This window comes from Plectropomus leopardus, chromosome 21 (assembly GCF_026936395.1).
Source record: "Plectropomus leopardus strain MGB_pleo_1.0 chromosome 21, ASM2693639v1, whole genome shotgun sequence".
Lineage (NCBI taxonomy): Eukaryota > Metazoa > Chordata > Actinopteri > Perciformes > Serranidae > Plectropomus > Plectropomus leopardus.
Genome location: NC_142196.1, coordinates 11,240,611 through 11,265,884, shown reverse-complemented (window position 1 = coordinate 11,265,884; position 25,274 = coordinate 11,240,611). Strand labels below are relative to the sequence as shown.

The 25,274-nt window shown below is 39.2% G+C and overlaps 1 protein-coding gene across 2 annotated transcripts in view; it reads right to left on the bottom strand.

Moving 5' to 3' along the window:
* dap (death-associated protein) overlaps positions 1-23,377 on the bottom strand; it is a 99,182-nt gene extending 75,805 nt beyond the window's left edge. Inside the window, exons 1-4 of one of the 2 annotated variants that reach the window (XM_088072244.1) lie at positions 23,175-23,375; positions 22,062-22,161; positions 13,726-13,768; positions 5,528-7,412 (exon numbers count right to left, since the gene is read on the bottom strand). In XM_088072244.1, coding sequence (XP_087928370.1) covers positions 7,293-7,412; positions 13,726-13,768; positions 22,062-22,161; positions 23,175-23,229 — 318 coding nt within the window. In that variant the 5' untranslated portion in view covers positions 23,230-23,375 and the 3' untranslated portion in view covers positions 5,528-7,292. Of the gene's footprint in view, positions 1-5,527; positions 7,413-13,725; positions 13,769-22,061; positions 22,162-23,174 lie in introns of those variants that run through there. The other variant, XM_088072243.1, reaches the window with a different exon arrangement.
* Positions 23,378-25,274: the final 1,897 nt, after the last annotated feature.

Here is a 25,274-nt window from a genome sequence, read left to right as displayed (position 1 = left end):
TCAAATAAACTTCATTGACTTCAGAGTGGCAATCTGCTTAGATACTGCCCAGAGGAAGTCATTTGAAGGCGACAAAAGATGAGCAAACCACAGTGAGTTCTGCACTTAGTGAACTGTGAGTGGCTGCAGGATTAACATATTTAACATCAACACATGGAAACGTTTCACATGAAAATGGCTTTTTGCTGGCAATGCAGTATAATGACAGTATCTTTTTGCAGTTTGTTATGAGGCAGCCTAAGTTTGCCTACCATTAATAAAATTACATTTTTTTGCAGTGCAACTTCTCTGCTAGTGTTTTGTGAATTAGATAGGGCATTTTTGTGAGGTTTCTACCGTATCTTTTTTTTTTTTTTTTTTTTTTACACAGTCCTTTAGGGCATTTAAAACTTTAAATGCTTGTATTTTGTATTTATCTTAAATACCCTCTGAACTCAAATCCCTGTTTTTTTAAAAAATCGCCAAAATTACACAATTTATCATAGCCAGAACCATTGAATTATTAAAATTCCCATTGGCCATTTAACATGATAGACTGTATAAATAATGCACATAGCTACCATGACGTCCCTTACTGGTTTATAGACTGCCATTTTGAAGTCTCGAGGTCGGCATTTTAGCTGTTGCCATCTTTTGTTTTAGGGCCATAAGTGGCCATATTTGGATGAAAGACTTGAGCTTTAGAGAAGTGAAGGGTGGATCTGACTCACAAACTACAGTGACTGGTAGGGATGACTCGCAAACAGACTGTCACTCAAACAACCCTGCCCTTAAATATGTGTAACCTTGGGTCTTATTAAAACTTAAACAGGTGAGTTACCAAAAAAAATGGAGTGATGTTGACCAGGCTGTGAACATGTTTATTTCTGCTGTAAAATTGTGCATTTTAACATGAGGGTCTCTGGGGATTTATTCTGTTTTGGAGCCAGCCTCTAGTGGCTATTAGCTGAACTGCAATTTTTGGCACTTCAGCATTAGCTGCATTTTCAGCCTCGGGGATTGGCGCTTGTGCAACACATTGCTTTTAAGGAGGTTTTAAAGAAAAAAGATCTTTGCTTTGGTGATAATTCTCACTCCTGTGCTGTTTGCTCATTGCATTGGTTTCACGACTACCCACATTTGGTTTTTTATTCATTTATGGTGAAGGAAAGGTCATGCATTTTCCCGCAGTCACTCAGGGAGGTTCAAGGGAAATATTTGCAGCTTTGTTTGTTTTTTTAATCTTCTTTTATCTTCATCTCCAAACAAAAAAATGAATATAGTCACACCCCAGCGACCCCCCTCTGCTGATAAATAAAGTACAGTCCCTTACATACATAACATGCCTGTATTTATGACAGGATACTGTATGAGTGTGTGTGTGTGTGTGTGTGTGTGTGTGTGTGTGTGTGTGTATGTGTGAGTGAGAGAGAGAGAGAGAGACAAAACCTATTAGCCTTGAATGCATCAGATAATATTTAGGTCATGCTCGTAGCTCAAACAGCTGTTGGTTTAGATTGTAACCTGAGATTATGAAGCGCTACAGGCTTGGTCAGCGATTCCCCTTCTGCCCTCCTCCCACACACCGACCCACATCCCTCATAGAGAGTCAGAGGGGGGCAAATAAACAGGGCACTATCCATTGATAGTGTAGCAGCTATTATGTCATGCTGTGATGCTACGGGCTGGGATTTAGACAGGATGACCTGATTGTAGATCAGCAGTTACTGAGGGCTCCTTTCAAATCTGGGAACTTGGGGGGAATCCTTAGTTGGGTCCCTCTGCTGGTTGGGTTAGGTATAGCATTTAAGGATTTCTGTACTGAGTGTATCTACAGTAAGTGACTGATATAAAGTCAGTAGTAAAATGTAACTCAGGACTCAAGTTATGTATTTTTAGTTTAGGTACTTGAATATTTCCTTTTCATTAGACGTCATACTTTTACTCTACTACATTTCAGAGGAAATAGTTCTTTTGAATTCAATACATGTATTGAAAATCTTACGTTTCTAGTTACTTTAAAAATGTGATTTTTCCTATAAAAAAATAAGAGGAGTCAAACAAATATGAGATCAAATATGACGATCAAACAATTCACAAGTACAGCTAAAATAATTTTTTGATTAATGAGTTAGCCTACTAATTAATAGGTAAGTATTTTGCTAAATATTTTTCATTTTCATTTATTTTTCATTATCATTTTCTTTTTTCAATTATTTAGGCTATTTTTTGTTTGTTTGCTTTTGGGTGTTTTGCTCTCTTTTTTGGCAGAGGGTACTTTTACTTTAAATACTTTAAGTTAATGTTCTTGATATTTATTTACTTTTATTTAAGTAACATTTTCAATGCAATAATTGTAACAAAGTATTTTCAGTTTGTTATAATTAAAGGAACTGAATACCTCCTCCACCACTGCATAAAGTGCATTGGTTAAATATATTGCTGAATATTTAAAATGATGATATCATTATTTCCGAGGGAACAAAATATTGCATTTTTGTAACTTCTTATGATGATTGATTATATACTGCACACCTTTATTTCACAATAAACTGTGGATTTTCTTTGTGGATTTTTATATTGACACAAAGGTAAACGGATAAGTATTATAATGGGGGCATTGTTACTAAATGTAATTGTCAAATCTTAATGTGTGTTATGACTTATTGTTAAATTACTACAGTATGTAGTAATTATTGTTAAATTACTACAGTATGTGTATTATGAAATAAGCAAGAAGTAACATTAGGCAATATCTAGCTTTTATATATTGGGGGGTTAATAAAGCAAATTTAAATAAATACAATTATTGCATTTCCCTCAGACTAACTGAACACTAGTGAATCACATCTGCGACTTTATTCATAAACAATACATGCTAAAAAAATGATCCCCATGGCCACAGTGAGTTACTCCATATTTCCTTAGATTTAGCAAGAACTAAATGTAACCCATCCCAGAACTGAAGGTATGGGAGCTGTAGAATTTTCTTTTTTTTTTTTCAAAGTATTCAGTGAAATGATACTGTGATGCAATCAAGGATAAAGTAGGTCCATCTTAATGAATTCCATTTCTGAAAAGCTGAAAAGTATGAATAAATGAAAATGTCTCACAATTAAATCAGCATCAGAATTATCTACATGTGAACTAAAAATGAACCTCAAGTGCCAGTGCCCTCGCTGATAAAAAAAAAAAGTGGAAAAATCTTGGCAGAGAGCAGCACTTCTAACAGAAAGAAAAAAAAAACTTTCCACTGAGTTTTTTTTAACACCGAACTTGTACTCCTTCATCCTGTTAGATTTTCAGCAGCAACAGTAAAGAAAAAAAGGTTAGTTTCACATACAAAAAAAACCTGTCAGTTCTGTTTGAGGAGTACCAGCTATAGTATGGTGTCAGGCATGGAATATATTAAAAAAAAAAATGGAAGTGCAAGTAGTTTGTTTCTGGTGAAACTTGAGCCAAAATGTCACTGTAAATATGTCATATTAGCCCTGATTTCTTATCAAAATGACCAGGAAAACAGCCAAAAAGGTCCCAATATAAATGACTGGAATACCTTCTCCTCCCACTGTTGCCTATTGACTGAGGCCTGTATCACAGAAATGGCCAGTCTCAACTAGCTGAAGCCAGTTTTAATGTCCCTGAGGACTACATGGCTAACAGCTGGTGGTGTATACTCAGGGCTAATAAAGGGGCTCCCAATGAGGACTTGGCTCTGAGGGTAAAGTGCCTTAAACAGTAACCTTGACTGTTTTTATGGTTTTGGAAACAAAACTAGAAAAGCATGTTTTGGGGTCAGTCTGACATGGACAGATAACCTCTTCTGCCTGCAGGAACTGGCCTCTCCTAAATATACTCACATGGAGGACAGAGCCTTGCTCATGGGGAAAATGGTTTGTTAACGGGCATCAGTCCCAACCAGAAAAAAACAGCAAGCCAGTCAATGGGTCGGTCTACAAACTTTAAGGGTAACTTCAGTATTTTTCAACCTGGACCCTGTTTTTCTGTTTGTGCGTCTACTCGATAATGGGAACAATCGTTTTAAAAACTGATCCAGTATTTAGTAAGCCACTTGCACTGGCAAAACACGCTGCAAGGTAATGAATCAGGGCATCTGCAACCATGAATTTACCTGCACTAAAGGAGCTTGTTTTTGCCACTGAAAGGCTCATATTATTAGGCCCGTTTCACACAGCACATGTCAGGAGCTCGTGAGCAGCGTCGAGCATGTTGTTTTTTATTTTGGCGCCCATGTTACCAAGTTAGAGTGTGCACACTGCCCGCCTGAGCAGCGCTTGTCAGGCAAGTCTTAGCTGCAGTACATCTAGAGAAACAGTTGCTCGCCATTTTTTTTATGAGTTGCACACATTTGTCAGCAGAAATAGACAGTAAAAATATTTTTTTGATGATTACATTGACTCTTTTCCACTTTTACTACAGCTTAAAAGTATCTCCCTATCACAGTGATGAGGAAACACAAAGAAGTCTGTTTAACTCCAACTTCCCTGCTTCCCTTTCAAAGCAAAAGCCCTCAGCTAGCATCTCTGTGGACAGAACTCATCAATTACTGATACAAGGCATTGTATTTTGAAACATTCACAGGACCGTGTTGGTGGCAATGCAGGAGCTTGTGTAACTTCATAAATGAGTGAAAATTGTGCTTATAAATGTGGAAAAACAGTAGTAATATCTGCGGGCACAGCAGCAAAGTTGCAACACTGCATGTGTGAACACCACACGCATGAAACATGCTGCTGCTTGGCGAGGATGACGTCATGCACTCCTGATGCACGCTGTGCGAAACAGGCCTAATTCTAAATGTCTGCCAACATTATGAAAAGGATCACAGAATAAATACAATTTATCTTCATCATTGTAGACTTCCTTTTCATACGACCAGAGACTCCACAGCAGAGCACCACAATACATTTTTAGAGGCATCTCACACCCATTCTGTTCTCCCAGTCAGTCTAATACAGCATGGCAGGGGATGAGAGGTCTAACACAATGGGAGAACTATATAAAACCATGGACAGTCAAGGAGATTGTGTCTGCTTTAATGGGGTGTTTCAGCTTGCTGACAGAGGCTCGCACCAAACTAAGCCTGCACTGGCTGGTTTATTGGGCTAACGTAAACTGACAGAACACCTGGTTGCAGATGCTTGTGTAAAGATGGATTACATGCACTAACACCTGGTGCATGCTGCGTATATATGTGTGTGTGTGTTTGTCTGTGTTTGTGAACTGACAGAAAGAGAAAAAAAAAGAAACAGCGGACAGCTCTTGGAGAGATGCTTCTGTTTCATTTCAAAACACCACCTGAGCCTTAATCCCTCAGTGCTAATTCACCGTGGGATGCTCAAATACCCTAGGAGAGGTACAGGATGCAATCCATCAAAAAGGTCTACTTTGAACTTGAGTGCAAACTATTAGAAGTGCATGATTCACTTTTTATGAGTTGAATATTTTTACGTGACAAATGGTACAAATGAGTTTTCGTCCAGTCATCCTTCATTTCATTCAAATAAAGACAAGATGAATAGGCATCTTTTAAGATAGTCTATATCTTTATTTACTACGACAACCACACCTAATACCTAGGTCCACTCAATGACTAAAGATTTATACAATTTGAACAATTTACTCAAGAAAAAGAACAAAGAAAAACAAAAATAAAACTCTTTTAAACTTAATTAAATTAACACAGGAAATCATTCCTTCTTGGCATGATAAATTTCTTTCATTCCTGGAAACCTGAACATTAGTGTTGCAACAAATAACACTTAAGTGTAAGGGGATGGGTGATTAAGGAAAAGAGTGCTGTGTGTCTGTGTGTATCGATACGTATGTTTTCTAACAAAATGCCGATCTGGATTTTGGGGGCTGTTACAGTTTCATGATGCGCAATGAGCCACACCTGCAGATATGCTGGCAAGCAGAAATGAATGTCTTGCACTGTCTTTGCAAGCTAACAAACTGTCAACATGTGTATTCAAACACTTTTCTATGGAATGTTTTTGCACAGTTGTTACCTTCATTTGACAGTGAAGAACCTCACTTTTTTTCTGAACTACTTCTCCACAATGCCGTGTTCAACCTTGTCATGTTCAAGCTAATGTTAATGTTAACACAAAGCATCCCGCAGCTGCTTCAAAATATCTTTCAGATTTTATTACACTTTTGGCTGTATTTTTATCCCAGTTGACTCTGGTGTGTAGCAGATAAAAATGTAAATCTATGTGAGTAAAATGAGATGAAAAAATCCTAAAATCTAAGCAATGAGGCACTGATGGGAGACTTTTTACTGTGAAGCAGGTTGATTTGCATTCAAATTTGCCAGGGGAAGGATAGGTATTATTACTGGCAAAAATGGAGAGTAGATCAGATATCGGAAAGACTCCTCTCCATTAAATAAAAGGTAAGAACGGTGGCACAAAAGCAAAATCAATTTTTCTATGCCTCAAATTAGCTTCTGCTAAACTGTAGCAAGCTAATCTCATGTAGAAAGTACATGTGTGATGACAGCCATCATTAGAGAGTCATGTTTTGTATCATTTTGGTTTTCCTGATTGGGCATCTATTATATTGAAATGGCAAACTGGAACGCTTGTCAAAGTTGCCAGGAATAATTGGTTAATGCTTTCATACTTTAAAAATCTCTGGTCCATGCTGTATCCGTGCAATTTGGCAACAGTCTTGGTGACAGTAAAACTGACTTCTGCATTTCAGAAAATGCTGTTTTTGGTTTGTGTTGATGTAAATCTGGCGTCCCCCTTGCAATTTGTCGATTGGTTCTTTTGGTCTGTGAAGATCATAGGTAGAAGGCTGGAGCTTGGGGCTCATCACTGCAAAGTGATTGGTTGGTTAGCTGGCCTGATTGATAGGTTGCTGTGATTGGCTGGTTGCTGCGATTGGTCGGCACATTGCTGAAGTGAGAGTTCCCCCAGCAGACTCAGATCTAAGATTTCTCCATTATTGTTTAATCCTAGAAAAGGAAGCCATTTCATAAGACTATCCACTCATTCATACCACCTTAAGACTATACAATTGTCAAAACAAACCCTCACACGGAGATGAGAACTTATAGTGCCGCATCGATGCAGCAGGGGTGTAAAGAGTGGGAGTTCTACAATGGCTGCATTGATATTGGGTGTCTGTTGCTGATAAATTCCTCATGGGTGTAAAGCAACAGGCTAACAAAAACTATTCTGATTATTTAGAGATCTGTGCCTGCTGGGGAAATAACTTCATCTTATGTGTTCCATTGAGAAGGCCGGCTGATGGAGTTAGCCGTTTGTAGTTTGCTGTCTAGTTCACTTGCGGGGCTGTTGGATGTACTGGTTGATGTGCTGGTGGGGGGGCATCTTGGTGACACAGGGCTGGGGCTTCTGATGAGCCACCTGGGCGGCTGCAGGGGTGAAGTCCTTATCACCCTGGACAGAACACAGTCAGTCAATAATCTCCAAGGGCAAAATGATGGCTCGCATTCACTCGCGCCAGACACTCAAGCTTTCAGCCAAAGCAAAATGAGCTCATGCATAGTCCTCCTGCTAAACACGATGAAACTTGATGCCAAAACTATCTCGCCTTTTCAGACATATGCAACTTCAGCATGCCTTGTAGAGATAAAATGGAAGGAATTCTTGATGGCCAATATGCAATGCTTTTATGTCATACAAAACCATGTCATTTTGGAGTTGTACTGTCACAAGAAGTGTACAGACAGAACAGCTGGTGTTCCCGCAGGTACATGAAGCATGAACCATCTTGATAGTAGTGCTCAAACCATGGGGGAAAACATTTGTCTTAAATCACTTTCGTCACATATTTGCCATCTGGGAAAATTATGATTGAGGCTAAACCTTCAGATGGCATTGCCCGTCAAGTCTGCTACCACTGCAACATACGGTACAGCGATTATCCATCCAAATGAAGTTAGATATTGAACTAGTTGCAAGAACTATACTGTGAGGTAGGGATGTGGATTTTTACAGAAATCAAAAACATCAATGCAAAGGATATAGTGAAGCTTAACACTAAACACCAGAGGTAGGACCAAGTTATTGTTTTACACGATTTGTGTGTTTGTTTTTCTTACACACACACACAAGCTGAAGTGTTTTCACATGGCCATCATTGATTTTTTTTGTTTTGTTTTGTTTTTGATGCCACTGGCAACTATGCATCACCTGGGAGTAAGAAGTTGTGTGTTTGATTTCGTGAAGTTATTACAGAGACACGGGGGGCTTGGGGTAGTCTGAGGAGCCAATAGCATGGGCGCGCGCTCACACACACACACACACACACACACACACACACACACACATACAACTGAAGTCTTTTTTCTCTCTAAAGAAGTTGGAAGTTGTTGTGTCTCCATCTGTAATTTTCAACCTGCAAGTTTTGCATATTGCAATTTGTTTTTTGTTGACCACTGCATATTTTCCGTATGCCAACAAAAATGTCTTTAGTATTGGTTTTTTTTTCTGACACACAACATACCCAACATAACAACAGATCTCCATGGTTCTCTCCTGCAACTTGAATGGATATTGTCAGATTGGCTCAAACAGAGCTGATATGGGGATTTAATGTCAAGTTGATGTGAGTGAATAGCGTTAATGTTTGTAGGTTTATTTATTTATTTTATTCATGAGGGACTACGTGAAGTTCAAAACATAAGTAGTACCATTTGATGCATCATACCAGATTATAGCTTAGAGCTAATTTGCATTTGCAGTCCCCTGGCAGGTCGGAGCAAAGACAGAGCACAATAACACAATATAAAATTGTTCAAGAATAAAAGGGGAAAAAATTTAAAAAAACAACACATAATAGCACATGATATGACAGTGCAAAGCAAAACTACACAAAAAAGCAAATCACACACAAAACACACAAAACAAAGATACACACAATACCGCATCACAAGTGAAGGCTTGTCACATTGAAAACAAGTTATGAATACCATATTTTAAGATCAGAAAATGAGAGGAAATGTATTTATTCCTAGCACACCATTTTTAATAAGATACTTGTGCTTGGGGAAAGGTATCAAGTATTTTCAACTCAAAAGGTCTCCAGTCTGAGTGTAGTCACAAATAATGGGTTGTTGTAAGTCTAAGTCAAATTTGTGACTCGAGTCTGACTCAAGTCCAAGTCATGTGACAGTAGTCCACACCTCTGGTAAACGCAACAGATATTTGTAAATTATGGCATGAAAACATTCATGTATTATAATATTTTGTGTGTTTTTATGCTGGGGCAAAGTATGCACACTTTATGCTCTATTTTTAAATCCTTTCCCTCGTTAATCATAATAACAATGGTGAAATCCCCAAAGTGAAGGGTAGAGTATGGCACACTCATCTGTCCCATGCTCATACGCTTTCCAACCTCAATCTCTTATTCCAAGAAAAATGCCCATAAACAGCCGCTCGCTTCTAAATCGGATCAAGCAGGAATTTGATCATTCACAGGGGAATGCAGAATTTTAATCAGACTTTCTACAAGCATGACTTGATCCTTCCCTTGTTACTTCTTTTTTTTTATCTTTACCTGCCAGCAGCTTTTCTTTCTTCCTCAGTGATTCTGTCTCTCTCCTCTCACACCTGTTTTTCACTGGTTTGTGTCAGACTGTCTTTTTGTTCCTCGTCTTAACTCACCTGTGTTTCATTAGAGAGCATTCCATCACCCATCACATTATTTCAAACAGATCGATGGGAAATATAGCTATTTCACAACACTTTGATTTTTTTTCCATCTTAAATACAAAATTTATAGTATTTAAATATGTTGGTCTTTTGCTGATGCTGTCCAGTTGTTGCCATATGTGGATGTTACTACTCCATCATAAATGTAATAACCAAACATATGGTTCCCTAATATTCTGATTTCGTAGGATGTCCACATGGATAAATTTATATAACCAATTTAATCAACGCTCTGAAAACACACACACACACACACACACACACACACACACACACACACACACACACACACACACACACACACTGTCTGAACCTCTTTCTGAACTTTATTCGCCCACCCCATCCATGCTTGACCCTAATCCTCTCTGTATGTGTGCTTTGGTTTTGTACTGTAAGCGAGGCAGTGCACTAACTCTACAGTATGTGTGTAGGTGGACACAAAACATTTGCTGTGTGTGTGTGTGTGTGTGTGTGTGTGTGTGTGTGTGTGTGTGTGTGTGTGTGTGTGTGTGTGTGCGCGCGCGCATGCACGTGTGTGCATGCATGCGTTTCTTTCATTTAAAGCCAATTCCTCAGCTAACTGTATGGGATGTGGATGGATTTGACCTCCAATTGCCCTTCTTCTCTCTTCCAATGCTCAAAGCTTCTCTTGCCTCTATCTCTGTCCTACTGAGGGAAGAGGTATGGGAGGGAATGCAACAAATTAACTGTATTATTGAAGCCGTAGTGATTGGCAAGGCACATTCCCAACCTTCTGTTTCTTTTCCCCATTTTCACCATTTTAGTACACAGCTAAAATACTCATTCATAGATTATATTTGGGACTTTTATTTTCAAAACCAAACTTTTATCAAAATACTTCTCAATGTTTAAAAGAAAGATGATAAAATTGAGAACTTTTGAGACCAGCTGACATCAGCTCATGCTAGATTTCTTTATGGTCATCTGCTCCAGGCACGCTACTGCACATGCTTACATTATCTTGAATTGCATTGCTACATGTAGCTACAAGCTAACGTCAGGGAAACATGTAATCTCAGTTGGCAAAGGTGTTAATTTCTCCCCAAATTTGGATAACATTCCTGCTAGAACATGACAGGTTATGACAATATTGTTTTAGAAGCTTGTTGATAGAAAGTGCCACTATACTCGGTAACAGTCATTCCCCATCTACGTGCTGACCAATCAGAGCAGACTGGGAATTGTTTCTGAGGGGGCTTGAAGAGCCAGGTGCTAAAATTGAGCTGAAAACAGGTGTTCCAGCACAGACAGTATAAGGAAAATAAAGTGTTTTTTGAGCATTAAAGCATGTAAACATGTTCAAGTAGAAAACCAAAATACAAGTCTGATACTGAAAATGAACATAGGTTCCCTATAATCCATTTTTGCAAACATAAATGTTATATTTATAGAAAGTGGGGAAAAAAAAAAAAAAAAAAGTAAGATTATCGATTTGGGTAACATTTTCACAATGCTTTATGACAACACTCATAAACACATGATGCACTATTTCTCTCCATACTTTTTTTCTGAGAATTTGTTATAAAAAAAAGAAAGAAAGAAAGAAAAAAAACAGTCTAAACCAATATGCAGTTATGCATATACCCAGTATGCTGCACCGCAAGGATGTACTTTTCAGTTATTACATCTTAGATTTTTATGTTTGTAACAGTCAGTGTGTAATATAAAAATCATAATTCATCATCATAAACACATTTCTTAATATTTTGACATTGTATTACAGACTCTTTTGCTGAGTTATGATGACTTTAATTGACAGTGCCAGTTTTAGGGGGTAGAGAATAAGAATTTCTGGGGAGGTCTGATCCAGCAAGCAGGAGGACATGTGGTCTGAGCAACAAAACCCAACTCCCAACATGAGGAACAAACACATGTATTACCTGAACTATTTTTTTGTCCCCTTGGAGTTTCTACTTCAGCTTGTCTAGCTTTAGATGCCCACCTTTGGTAACATGGGTGCCTTGAATAATTTTCACAACACAAAACCACCTGAGAATCCCATTCTAGCTTGAAAAGGAGAAAGGAAAGATAGAAAATAAAGAGCTAGGAAACGTCTTATTTTTTAGATATAAAAAAAAAAGACCCAGCAGGTCACAAACTTCACACACAGACGTACACACACAGACGTACACACACACACGTGCACACAAGCTGAAGTGTTTCACTTAGCTGCTAAAAGGCTTTTCTGAGGCTTTGTGCAGTGCTAGCCTCTGGGTTTGATGGCAGTGATAGGGGGCGAATGGGAAGGCTAGAGGAGGATCGGGGGATAAATGGGATGCCTGCCACCTTGCTGATATCACTGCAATCTTCCACAAACAATCTGCCTGGTCTGACACACACACACACACAAACACACACAGCAGGAAACTCAAGGACACTTTTTCCACAAACACATATGTATGCACAAGCACTACATCCAAGGCATGCAGTCAAAAACAAACACGGCTTTTCACAGACTTTAACCCACTTTTCAAAGTGGCGGGTCAAGGCTGTGAAAGCTTACGCAAACAAACACACATACAGGAGGTCCACACAGTTAAAGCAACACTTCTGCCATGTACCACACTGTGATCTAACATTTTTGTTATGAAAGGGCCTTTGTGGAGCTTACCATGTTCAATACTCTTTGCTGAGACCATGTCAGAGAGGTCATACTGCATTATGTGTTACCAAATTAAACATAATGACGGGAACATGCAACATGGATAACAATTAAATAAAAGTCATTCAAATGCAATTTTCAGATTGTGAACATTACATATTTTTACAACACTTTTTAAGTAAAGAAGTGTCAGTACTTTCTCTCTTTTTTCATGTTTTTTCAGGCTTGTTTATGAGAAATCGTGACACTTTTTGATGATGTGTTTCATGGTTTAATGCTAGAAAGATGGAGTTATCATAACACTAGGCTGTCTATGCAGCAGAAAGACGCAAAACGACACGTTTTTGACACGATCTGCGATAACAGAGAAAGGGCAAAGGCATTCACTTTCACTCAGGAGGTAGAAAACCTACAACTACCAGACTGTACTGTGTCACACCAGACTAATAAATGGTCCCACTGGTGGGTGACCTTAAACAAGCATGGCCATTTTGACTGGCTGGTGAAAGACAATCTCGATACAGCTAAACACTGCACTAAAATATGTTTCTGGAATATATTATAGGTCAAAATGGGTAACACGGTACCAGAATCTTCGTTTATATTTGAACAGAATTACTTTGTTTTATCATTTGATCTCAGCTTTTCAACCTTTGTCATTATACTACAGGAAACAATATGGCAACCACTTCTCGTTCACAAATTCTCGTATAACAGCCAAACAGTGCGCCAAAATATGTCTCTGAGAACATTTTAGGTGAGAAATAGGCAATGCAAAAACAGAATCTGGGTTTATAATCCATCAGCACTGCCTAAATTAACTGTTTGATCAGAGGTTTGGTCTGAGTTTGAGAGATATAGTCTCTCTCTCATTCTCGTTGTGTCCGTGGAGGCAGGCACACTGAAAATGCGGAAGTACATTCTTTATGTTCGTGCAATGGCCCTAGAGCCAGCAAAAGCCCACCGAATGATCTGAGCACTGCGCTGAAGGGAAGTTTAACATAGCTCATTTAAAAATACTAACCACAGTGTTTTTGTACATAGCAGGTTTAAAATAAGCAAAACATCCATTCAATTTAATGGCACAGATAACATTGATTCATACATTTATTATTTGTTATTAAGAAACAAACCATAAATCAAACTCACACCACAATCTTTAATTACATATATTTGATCACTGATGCTCTTTATTTTATAACATTTTTCTCCCCTGGTGTTGTCTCCATTTTCTTCTCTTCTCCCTTATTATTCCCTTTTCTCTCTTGTTCTATATCAGCACTAACCTCCATCTCTCCCTCTAGAGCTCATGTCCCAGTTATAAACCACCTTATCAGGCTTATTTCATCACTACTGGTGGTCTGCTTATGTGCATATCAGAGAATGTGTGCGTGTGTGTGTGTGTCTTACCTTTGTCACCACTCCAGACACAATCGTAGGGGGCTTTGGTGGACTAAAACAGAGAAAAAAAGAAGAAGAGAATGATTAATTGAAAATTACTTGTTAAATTCCAAACAATGCACAATTCAGTTAGCAGAGTGTATGTCCAGCGCTCTATTCTGTGGTGTAATTTAATCATATTGTGTGCAGGCCAGCGGAGCAGCTTATTGTATTGCAATGTTTACAAAAGTTAACCAATCTGGTGGCTTCAAAACCTCCAAAAAGTGACACTGTGCAAAAAATTTGAACATCCCGAGTTGTCAAAACACATAACACCCACAGTCTTACTCTCTCTGGCAGCACACACACACAGACACACACACGCACACACCGGATGGACCTGCCAGCAGCTTAAATAGCTCTCATTCATCCTGGCCAAACACTGGGGCTCACAGCTTCTGGATGGCAAGCATGAGAGGGGAGAGGGAGGGAGGTGGGAGAAAGCTGATGCTATGAGAGGAAAGGAGAGTTAAAGAGGAGGATGATGATAAAGGAAAGGATTTGGGAAGTAGGAGAAAAGGAGAGGAAAAAGAAGCAGGAGGACAAGGGGGTAAAGGCAGGTCAGGGCAGATAGGGGAGGGGGAGGAGTGGCATGAGGCAAGAGGGCAGGGAGGACAGGGGAATGAAATGCCTATATAATAATAGACTGTTAAAGGAGAGAGGGATGGAGGAGAGAGGGAGGCAAGCGCTCACTCAGACATAGAGAAAGGGAAGGGATGGAGGCAGAGAAAAAGATGAGGAGGAGGAATGCGGAACCTGAGGTAAGTATCGACCTTGACATGACAAACGAGCGCCGTCTAATTTTACGGCGTCGTCACCCCCCCGGCATAAGAGTACAGTTGTGGTAGCCACCTTCAAAACTCCACTCAAAGACATCAGCTATAGCAGCATGTCCGACTTATGGCTTACCTCATTAACAGCATAAATATGTTGAAAAGAAGTTTCTCAAACTGCAGCATCAGCAGTGAGAATTGAAGCACTCGGGGAAAAAAACATCTGAAACACCTGCTACTTTCTTATTTATTTTATGATCCATGCACAACTTTTTAATCACAAACAATTAACGGTTGCGGATTTTCAACACATCTGGCTAACCTCCGTCTCTGCAATCAACACCTTGGCACTGAACAACCTTCTGCTGCTTATCTTAATGAGCATTTACACCTTGCTATTAAATTAATGCTTGTATATGTTGAATTTCACTGATTATTTCCTCACTAGCCACTTGTCATGATGTGGGGTTAAAAGGTTCTCTATTAGCAAGTCAATTAACTAGAATATGTCATAATAACGGCGCAACTGTTCCTCATTCAAATGAATTCTCCGCTAGCTGCGAGGTGGTCGTGCTGGTTTTCTGCAAACATTTGGCTTGAAAGTAGAGTCTGAAATTTTTAAGGTTATCTGGGGAGCAGATGGAGAATAAATTGTGCATATAGCAAGTGCCAGGCAAAGAAAAAACTGTGAAAACACATATGTATTATGTATATTTATGTGGCTCAATTGTTTTTATCTTAAACACATCTGGCAGAGTGCCATTGCAGAAGTATCAGGACTTATTATACACACAATAGTTAAATGAATAATTGCATGCTAGCATTATAGGATAGGGGAGAGCAGTGTGAGTTGCCACATTCATTATATCTCACTCAATAGTTGTTGGAACTGATTGTTTTTTTTCTCAAATTGAGGTGAGACATCTTTGACAGTCTTACAGGAGTAAGACACTTGGCATTGAGGAGAAGTTTTTCATGTCAAAATGTAAATATTCAGCTGTTCTGTGTCTCTCTTTTAAGCTTTTAACAATTAAAAAGTACAAATGGAGAGGCGTAGTTTGGATAAGTTGTTTTCTTAGCTAGGCTACAACATGTAGTTGTTAGCTTAGTCCAGAGTTTCCACATTTCCACATTTTCCTGGATAAAATTTCAGAACTTTTTCATGACTTTTTAAGGATCCATAAGGACTTTTTTTTTTTTAGAGGTATCAGATTCAAACTCTATTCAAACAAAATTTCAGCTAGCTGGCATACATGAATGCGGTAAATAAATTAAGAAATGTACATGATGGTAAACGAAACATGCACATTAGAAAGATATTAGGACTACGTTAGATTCACAGCTACAGAAAAAAAACTTACAAAGGACAGAAGGATGGAGGAGAGAGGGATCTCAAAGGAAGATTACTGTAATAATTTCAGAACTAAGATGTGGAACACAACTTTTTCCACAACTTTTTCCAGGACTGGAAAATGATTGTTGCTATCAAAAAATCCCTGTTGGGGATGACTGTCACATTCTCTTGGTGTTGGTCGTTTCATGTATTAATCCATAAGGATAAAAAAAATGTACTTGTAAGAATACTTTTCATATTTATGGTTTCTCTATGCAGGAGATTCGTTAGGTTGTTGCATTTCGATGAATATTTTCAGCGAAATTAATCTTTTAAAATTCATTTTTAAAGATTTGTTTCCCTATTAAAATAACATTAGGTCTGTGACTGCTAATCCCACAATGGTTGTTTTATGTGCACAAGATGTATTTGACTTCCATATCTTTTGAACAGAATAATTAATTAAGGAGGGGAGTGTCTGCTTGACACTTTTGGCTTCCATTACACACTCAAAGGATATTTTATTAAGGATACAGTTTCGACACATTCAAATGAAGCGTGACAACCAACCCCATGCTCCCCTACCAGAGTTACTAATTTATTTTAACAACCCCTTCTGGCTGTAAGTTTGCTCATTTGCACTCAGCTGTTATGGCCAGCTTTTAGAAATGTAGAAATTTTAATTGAACAGTGTGCCTCACAGGTGAAATATCTTTATAACAACTTGTTCTTAATATGTATTTATGTTGAACACCATGCGACAGAGACATGCAACTCACATATACAGTGGCTGCTTTAATTCCAATTTCAGCTGGCTACAGTGAGGTGCTACACGGCAGTGTTAAGGTGAAAAGCAAGCTCATATTCACATACTGAGAGAGCGTGGGCTGGCATTCACCACACGCTGGATCTACACATGTCTCTATTGTATTGAATGTCAATCTCCATTGTGCAATCTTAAATTAAATCCTGAAATGTTGAAAACAGACTGCAAAGGGAGGGTGGTATGAAAAAAAACAAGGATGAAAGAAAAGAAATGGATTGCATTTGAAGCCTGTTAGCATCAAACTTTGCTCGATGTTACTAGGATTGGGCATGAAGGCTGGGGAGACAGAGGGCAGGCGGATAAGACATGACGAGACAGATAGACAGACAGACAGGAGTGAGGCGTGTAAGCCTGTCAGAGAGACGGTTAACAAGCATCTGACTCCTTCAAAAGTGCACAAAAAAACTTGTTTAAAGTCAGATAGATAGTGAGATGAGAGTGTAGACTTTTCACCTAACTGGCTGTTAAATAGATAAAGACTGTGTGGTCACATGTTGTAGAAAGACAGCACGAACGATATCCTACTGACACCTGTTTTTCCATCTATTCTATCTGTATAGTAAAGTGGAAAAAGAAACCCAGAGAAGGGTGAAAAGTGACAAAGATCTCTGCTGTGGCTTGGTGTGATTGGGAGGAGGGTATGGAGAGATGGATGAGCCTGCAGGGGGCAGTAAAGAGCTGTAAGGAATCCTTGGGAGGAGTCTCTTTGTGCCAGGAGAGCAAGAGTTAGAGGAGGGGAAAGGAGAGGAGAGGAAAAAAGAGGAGAGGGAGAAAGAAGGAGAGAGAAAAAAGGAGAGGAAGATACAGAATGCTAATTTTAACTAATAACTCACAGTGAAATGTGAATTAATGGTATGATGTTTTCTTCTTTCCTTCTAAAGCCACACCTCACCGCCACCACCACCACCACTACCCCACCCATCTCTCTTTGCTTCAGCAGAGCAGGAAGTTTGTTGCCGTGGGCGAGGTGCTGGTTGCCATAGAAACTGATGCCTGTTGCCTGTATCCACTCCTCCTCCTACCCTCTCTCACGCTCTCTTTCTCCTCTCAACTTTTCACCACGAGCTGTCAGCGTACTGCACATTTAACAACAGATCCTACATTCGGCACATGTGTGCATCGAGCTAAGTCAAGCGTGCATGCAGCACCGCCTGCTCTTTTTAGGAGGCGCCGAAACATATCCACCTCTCACCAAAATATGTAGGAGAGGTGACGGCGCAACCAACATGAGGCCCGTGATCACCTTCCCATTTAGTTGTTACACACAGAGCTAATAGCCGACGTGTGAGCAGTTCATAAACCATATTCGCTTGAATAAGAAGCAATATGTTAAGTGATGAAACAGCCATATGTTTGTGTGTTTACCTCCTTTTCTATGTCAGCTGCTTCTCTAACTCCCTTTGCAACAGCATATTTTTACACAGAAGAAGAATTCACCTGAATGCCCTGTAGATTTATTCCTGATGCATTTGAAAAACACATTTACCTGACAGTCAGCGGGCAGAGAGCTTCTGCTGGGTCACCAGCTTGCTCTGGCTTATGCCTCCCTTTATCCTCTGTATCTAGCCACCCTTCTCCCATTACTCTCTCAGTGAGTAAAACCTTTTCCTCTTCCATATCTTCATATCATTCCCTGCCTTCCATACCATTATAATCCTCCCCTCTCCTCCTCGCCATAATTCCGGCCACCTATCGGTCTCTCTTTGCCCCATCTGTCCATCTCGGCTAGATTGGGTACGGCAGGTGTTCCCCTGACTACAACGCTTCACTGGCTGCGACTAATGCGAAATTTACCCAGTAGCCACCTGCTAGACGTCCATCAGCATGACATGGAGAGGGGACAGACAGAGTGTGAGCGAGAGAGTTTCAGCCACTGCATTTACTGATGGAGTGCAGTTACTCAGCCTCTCTTTTTGGATGGGCTGACAGGTCGTTTTTTAGTTTAAGATAAACATTTCGCAGGAGGAAGGTAAACCTGCGTTTACACAGCGAGGCCAAGAGGAGTTTATCAAGCTAAAGGATTGAGATGGTTTCCCTCAGTGATTAAAATGCACTGTTTGTCTAATTTATTTTGGCAGCTCAGGTAATGATTCTTCTTCTCTGACTGCAAGCTCTAAAAGGAAACATTTGGAAGAATAAATACTCAACTATTAAACTCTGTCTCTGGTGAGACAAGTAGCCAGTTTACACGTCAGGGAAAAGACTCAGAGATATTTAAATCCACAAAATTCTATACTGAATTTAAAAAGCAGACATTCAGTTGAGTCCTCTGCCACTGCAATGAATCATAACACATTCAGATCATCTTTAAGTAAGACTGCAATGCAAGCAAACAAAGGAATGATATAATCCTAAAAACAGTGGGGGGTCAAAAGTCATTAGTGAAGCTTCCGCTCTTTGGAATAATTGCACTGCATTGGTGATTATAAATTGGACAAATGATCAAATGTTTATTTGTTGTATGGACAAAAGAAGGCATTTTAAGACATCATATTGGGCTCGTGGACAGTGTTTCCCACATAATTAGAATGTATGTGTGGTGGGGGGGTAAACTTTTAGTTTAGTTTTTTTGCCTGTCTGTGCCCTTTGTATCACTGTGTCCCCTCTCTAAACTGTTCTGTTTTTGTTGGTTTGTGAACGCAGCGCAGGCAGATCTTTAATGATCTTTTTCACCTCAGCAGCTGTTTGTGGAGTTGTAGATAGATAATTGATCAGTTGATCTGATGAGATCGATGGATGAGAGAGGAAACTGCAGCAGAGGTGAGGCAATGCAGACAGTGCAGTTATAATTAAGTTTCACTTTTACTGCATCTGGCGTTTTGCTGCTCCATCTGAGCCCAGAGTAAGCTCTGCGCACCGACAACGTAGTGCAAAGAATTACTGAATGGTACATATTTTCTAATAGTGCTCCAAATAAGCTGTTCAGCCACAGAAACAGAAGGAAAATACATGGCAGCAGATTTTTTTTAACGTGGCAGGCTGTCTCAAATGTGTGGGAAAACCCTGTAGGAACTTTTATTGGGCTTTTGTTTCCACAATTTATGAATTGGAAGATTAATTCATAAAGTTTCAGCCCCAGTTTAATTCTCAAAGTTGTACAGCATTACTCCATTTCCTCTGAAGCAACACTGCAATATCAGGAAGTGCATATTCACCAGGCTGGAATGGTGGTCACACCCTGACCAGTGTCCGCTATAACTTAGATGTTTTTTTTATTGTCTGCAGTGTTACCACTTTCTCAAGCAGACCTTTACCCCTGAGAAGTAAAAGCCAAGTTTGCATGTTGTTTTTGTACATCTGGTATCTACATGACCTCACTTTTCATTTTTATGCTATGTCTATTATTATTGCCACTCAACTTGGCACAGAGCAAAAGGAAATAACTTTTTGCCAGAGATGGTTTTGATTCTATTCCTGCTCTGAATTACAGGAAAGCACTTAAACAAGTTCACAGTGGATGAAGAAAATGCTAGGTATATTTCAGTGTGTGTGTGTGTGTGTGTGTGTGTGTGTGTGTGTGTGTGTGTGTGTGTGTGTGTGAGGCCTCATGTCTAAAGTACACGTACGCAACATTTCTTGACAGTTGGCAATGTTCTTGAACCCTGCTCTCTGCTGCGCGCTGCTCGTCAGTTCTCATTTATCACCTCTGATTAGCGTGCGCACACAAACACACACACACACACACACAGATATGTGGTGTGAATATGCCACCTGTACTGATACTCATGAATATTGAGTAGATGTATGTGGGTGTAGTAAGCAGACATACACAATTACAGTGAAAATAGGCAAGAACTTGCACCACCTCACAGAACGGGGTGACCTCCGCATGAACAATGCATTCAAAATACCAAACATGCTAATATGGAAACACAACAATTATTGTCACTCAGAAACAGAGCCAACGTGATGTAAAACATGCAAACCAAGGCTGCTTATGGCAAACAATAGCGACTGCTGAATGGGCTGCTCAAGTTAATGCTGTAATTATGCAGTAATTATGTTGTTTACCGAATAAGCTGGCAACAGTACACAACAACTCTGCAGCAGAATTGCCTACAGTGCAGCCTTATAGAAACGTGGAAGCGGCTAAATTGCTTAGTTGACAATTTGCGGGGTGTGTTTGTGTGTGTGTGGGTGTGATTAACAATTTACAAGTCACCATTTCTCAATCTAACTGTAGGGAGAATTGAATCAGTTTTACTGTAGCTGCTTGTGTGTGTCTTTACTGTGCACATTGATGGATTATGAGACAATGGGCCTCTGGGTACAGACATGACGAGGTCCCTCCACCTCTCTGACATGACAGCAAGACACTCAAAGAGACACAAAACGACTATAAATGACGCAACCATGACTTTTGTAGTCATTTTGTAACACTTTGGGGTCCTTTTGTGTCTCTTTTCAGTCCCTTTGTCTCTCCTTGTGGCTGTTTTGTCTCCTCAGACATTTGGTCTTTTTGCAGATGTTTCCCCTCACTCTAGTCATTCTGTCTCCATTAGTGATTATTTTATGTCTATTTGTGGTTATTTTCTATCTCTCTGTGGTCATTTGTGTCTCTTGGTGGTCATTTTGCAGGGTTTGTCATTAACTATGGCCTGATGGCCCATGGCCAGAAAAAGTTACTTTGTGCCCACTAAATATCACCTGTAAAAAATCCCTGTGTAACCACCAAGTTTTATTAGGTCTCTCTTGACAATGAGACTTAATGTCTAAATGTAGCATTTTTAGGGAAAACAATAGAGTATGTCCGCTGTCGTGTTGACAGACTGTGACCTCAGAGACTGTGAAAGAATATGCCATGTGTTTATAAAAAAAAAAAAATTTAAGTGTCACAGTTCAGGGAGTCTGTGATAACTTGTGTTAAACTGTCTTTAATCTATATTTTTTTAACATAAGTTTACATTTGGGCTATCAGATATGTACTTTGGCCACCAAATTTGGGGTTGCAATGCTTAAAAATATTTGTGTCTATCCCTTTTTTGTGTATCTTTGTCTTCCTTTGTCTTCCTTTGTGGTCATATCATGTCTCTTGCGGCCATTATATCTCTCTGTGGTCATTCTCTATCACTTTTTGGTAATTTTGTGTCACATCATAGTCATTTTGTGTCACTTTGTTGTCATTTTGTGTTTCTTTGTGTTCAATACATGTCTCTTTGTGGTCATTTCTTGTCCCTTTGCGGTCATTCTGTCTCTCTTTGCAGTCATTTTGTGCCTCATTGTAGTCATTTTACAACTCTTTGCAATCATTTAATGACTTTCCAACATAAATTGACAGTCTCTTACAGTCTGAGCCCAGGGACCATCTCACTCCTCAGGCCCGTGCCCTGAAAACATGTTCAGTAATCTTTACATGACTGTGTAGTTGTTGTACCTGCTGCTGACGTACTCCTCTTCATCCTCGTCTTTCTGCGGTGGTTCTGGAGCAGGAGCCGGTGGGTGCTTCTGCACTATCCTCATACCACCTGCTTTTACTGTAACACACACGGGAGGCACATATATGGACACTGATTACCAGATGAACTGAGACAAATGGTTAAAAAATGATCAATGTATCAATAGCTAATTAAAAAACTGTGAAAATGCAAAGATCCCAGACGTAAAACAAAACATTTAGGGCATATTGCATTTGGATGGTTAAGCAAGAATAAGACTTAACTTGCAATATAAATTAAATTTTAAAATTAACTAGAGCATACCTCTATATTGATTTACTTGGAAATAATCAAATGTTTAAGTGGCACACTGGTTAACAAAGTAAGTTCTGTCCCTTAACTGAAACACTAAGTTTAAAACGGCTGCAATGGCAAGGAGCCATCCTGCCATAGGGTCCTTGAGCAAGCCCCTAAATTGTCAGCAGCTGCAGAACAGCTGTTCTTTTTGCTGTCCTTGACCTCTGACTTCACTGCAGAGGTGCTTATTACAGAAAATTGAATGTCAAATGGTCTCCAGTGCTTCTAACCAGCTGCATGTTTGTTAAAGACTGAGCTGTATGTACTGCAGGCCTTGCACTAATCACAGGTAGGGTACGAGGGGCATGTGTTATCTTAGTTATCTAAGTGTGCTATCAGTCCTACAGCTGCTGAGGCCCAGTGCCCTGCCACACTGCTCATGTCCACGTATGATTTAACTCAGCCTACATCCAAGGCACTGCCTATGATCTCCACGTCATCGCAACTAAAACCGCAACATTGTAACTAAAACCTTAACGTTAGATTGCGATTACCACTCGCTACATTATCACCAGGATTAGTTGTTGTTGCAAGTTTTCGCGCCAACCAGGAAGTGGGGGAATATTCGAAATATGGCAAATTGCACAGCGTGAACGCTGAGACACTTTTCCAGTCGCTGGCATCTGCAAGTGTAGTGACTGCATAAGTACTAATCATCACCATCATCTGTTTTTTGTTGGTTCGAGACACTGCAAAAACACACAAAGGCCGTCGTGTTTTTCAAAAACAACACAGTAGGAGCACACGGAGCTTACCTGCAGGTAGATGTCCTCCTTTGGTTTCCACTTTCTCCTTCGGCGGCGATGACATGTCTGCACGGACCTGGAGTCTGCAGCAAGAATGATCTGGACGCCTCCGGGAAACAAAATTTCCTGCTTTATTCTGCCTCAAATTGTGGACTACACTTCAGGCTGGAACGTCAACGTGGCTTTTTCCTGAGTATTGTTTGGAAACGATGCGTGATGACGTCATAAGTAAGCGTCAGGACGCAAGGAGCGCGCTGACGTCAGTCGCAGCCAGCGTGTAATAAATGCAGGCTAAATGTACTTGAAATGTGTGGAGCTGTAGATCGATGTATCCAACTAAATACATAATCAAATGAATCTGTTTGATATTATGCTATATTTTATTCAAGATAAGACTGAAATTGGCATGTTGTATATCGTACATATTTTTTTATGCTTTTGGAAAGTTCCATATTTATAAGAAAATTGGTAAGAAAACAAACAGACTCTCACTTTATTAATGAATTTTAAAAAATAAAGCACTTATCTGATGTTAAGAACATATAACACTATGAAGACATTTAAATGATTAAATAATTGTAACAATATGAATATAACATGTAGCTAATGTAGCTTAAATGTATTTTTTATCTTGACTTTTTAGTTTTTGGCCAGGTATTTTTGTTCTTGTTTTCTGTTGTATTTCTATTTGTATGTGAACTTGTGTACAATAAAGAAACTCATTTTTTTAAATAAAGCACTTGAGTATATTGTGTACTGTGCACAACAGTGAACACATACAACATATATTAAAAAAAAATAGCAGTTCTTTATAATGTCATATTATCATTATTAATATATATATATATATATATATATATATATATATATATATATATATATATATATATATATATATATATATATATATATTTTGTATGTGTAAATATTACTATTTGTTTTTCTCTGTTGTTGTATCTAGTCTAATTGCATATCCATCTAAATTATTCCACTTGATCCCTTGTACTTAAACCACTTGACAGTACCACTTGAAAAAGAAATGAAAATGTGATTGTCTCCACAAAGAAAAAATCATCAGAAAGTTAAGTGCTTTGTGACAGACAATCACAAATTTAAAGATCCAATTGAGCTCAAGAGCTGATCTCTGACTTCAACATTATGCAGATGTTAATTGTGGGAATAAATATGTTTGCCCTCCAATTAATAAAGTATTTAAATAAGAGCAGATTAAGAAAGTTAAAAGAAACAAGTTTAAGTGCCTGGTAGCTGCCCGCCTACACAGCCTGTAAGACTGAAGCATTTATTAAGCCCAGACCTCTTCTAATGAAGCAGACAGTTTCCCCCTCTCACCTTTAAGCTCGCTGTCATGCCAAAACAGCAGCAGCTGAAGCATCAGCAGGATGAGTAATAAAAGGCAAAAGAGACCATCCAACGGCAAGAAAAAGAAAACTATGACAGTGGTGACCTCTTTGACCACCTACTTTCTGTTTTCGCACCATAAGTCCACAGTGGTTCATTAATTGGCTGATGTGACAGTGTCCTTGGGCAGAGCTGAGAATTGCAGGCAAAGCCTAAAGGTGTTAAAGGCAACTGAGCAAAGTTTGAATAAAAGGTTGGGAAAAAATTATTAAACTAAGGATAACAGTTTCAAGTTATGCATCGTCCTCTGCTTCAGCTCACACACGAGAAGATTTAGAGCACATATTATTATGCAGAGTACTGTTAAAATATGGCCCTATTTATGTATGGGATGATTTGTGTGTTTTTGTGGTGCTGGAGCAGCTGTTCATTTGTAGTTGTTTATACTGCAATGTGCATTAGGTTATATGTATTGGCAATATTTCATCTGTTGAGTGTGCATACATTTAGGTCATGTGATTACAGTATGTGCAGTGTGTGTGTGTGTGTGTGTGTGTGTGTGTGTGTGTGTGTGTGTCGGCGTGTGGTCACAGTGATGCGTGCAGACCAGTCGTCAACTCTGTAATGGCATAATTGCAGTGTGAAGTGGCAGCTGCGTTCTTCACTTGGACCATAAGAAAAAGTGATGCTTGCTGCACTCAAAGTCCACACACATACACACACACACACACACACACACATACACACATA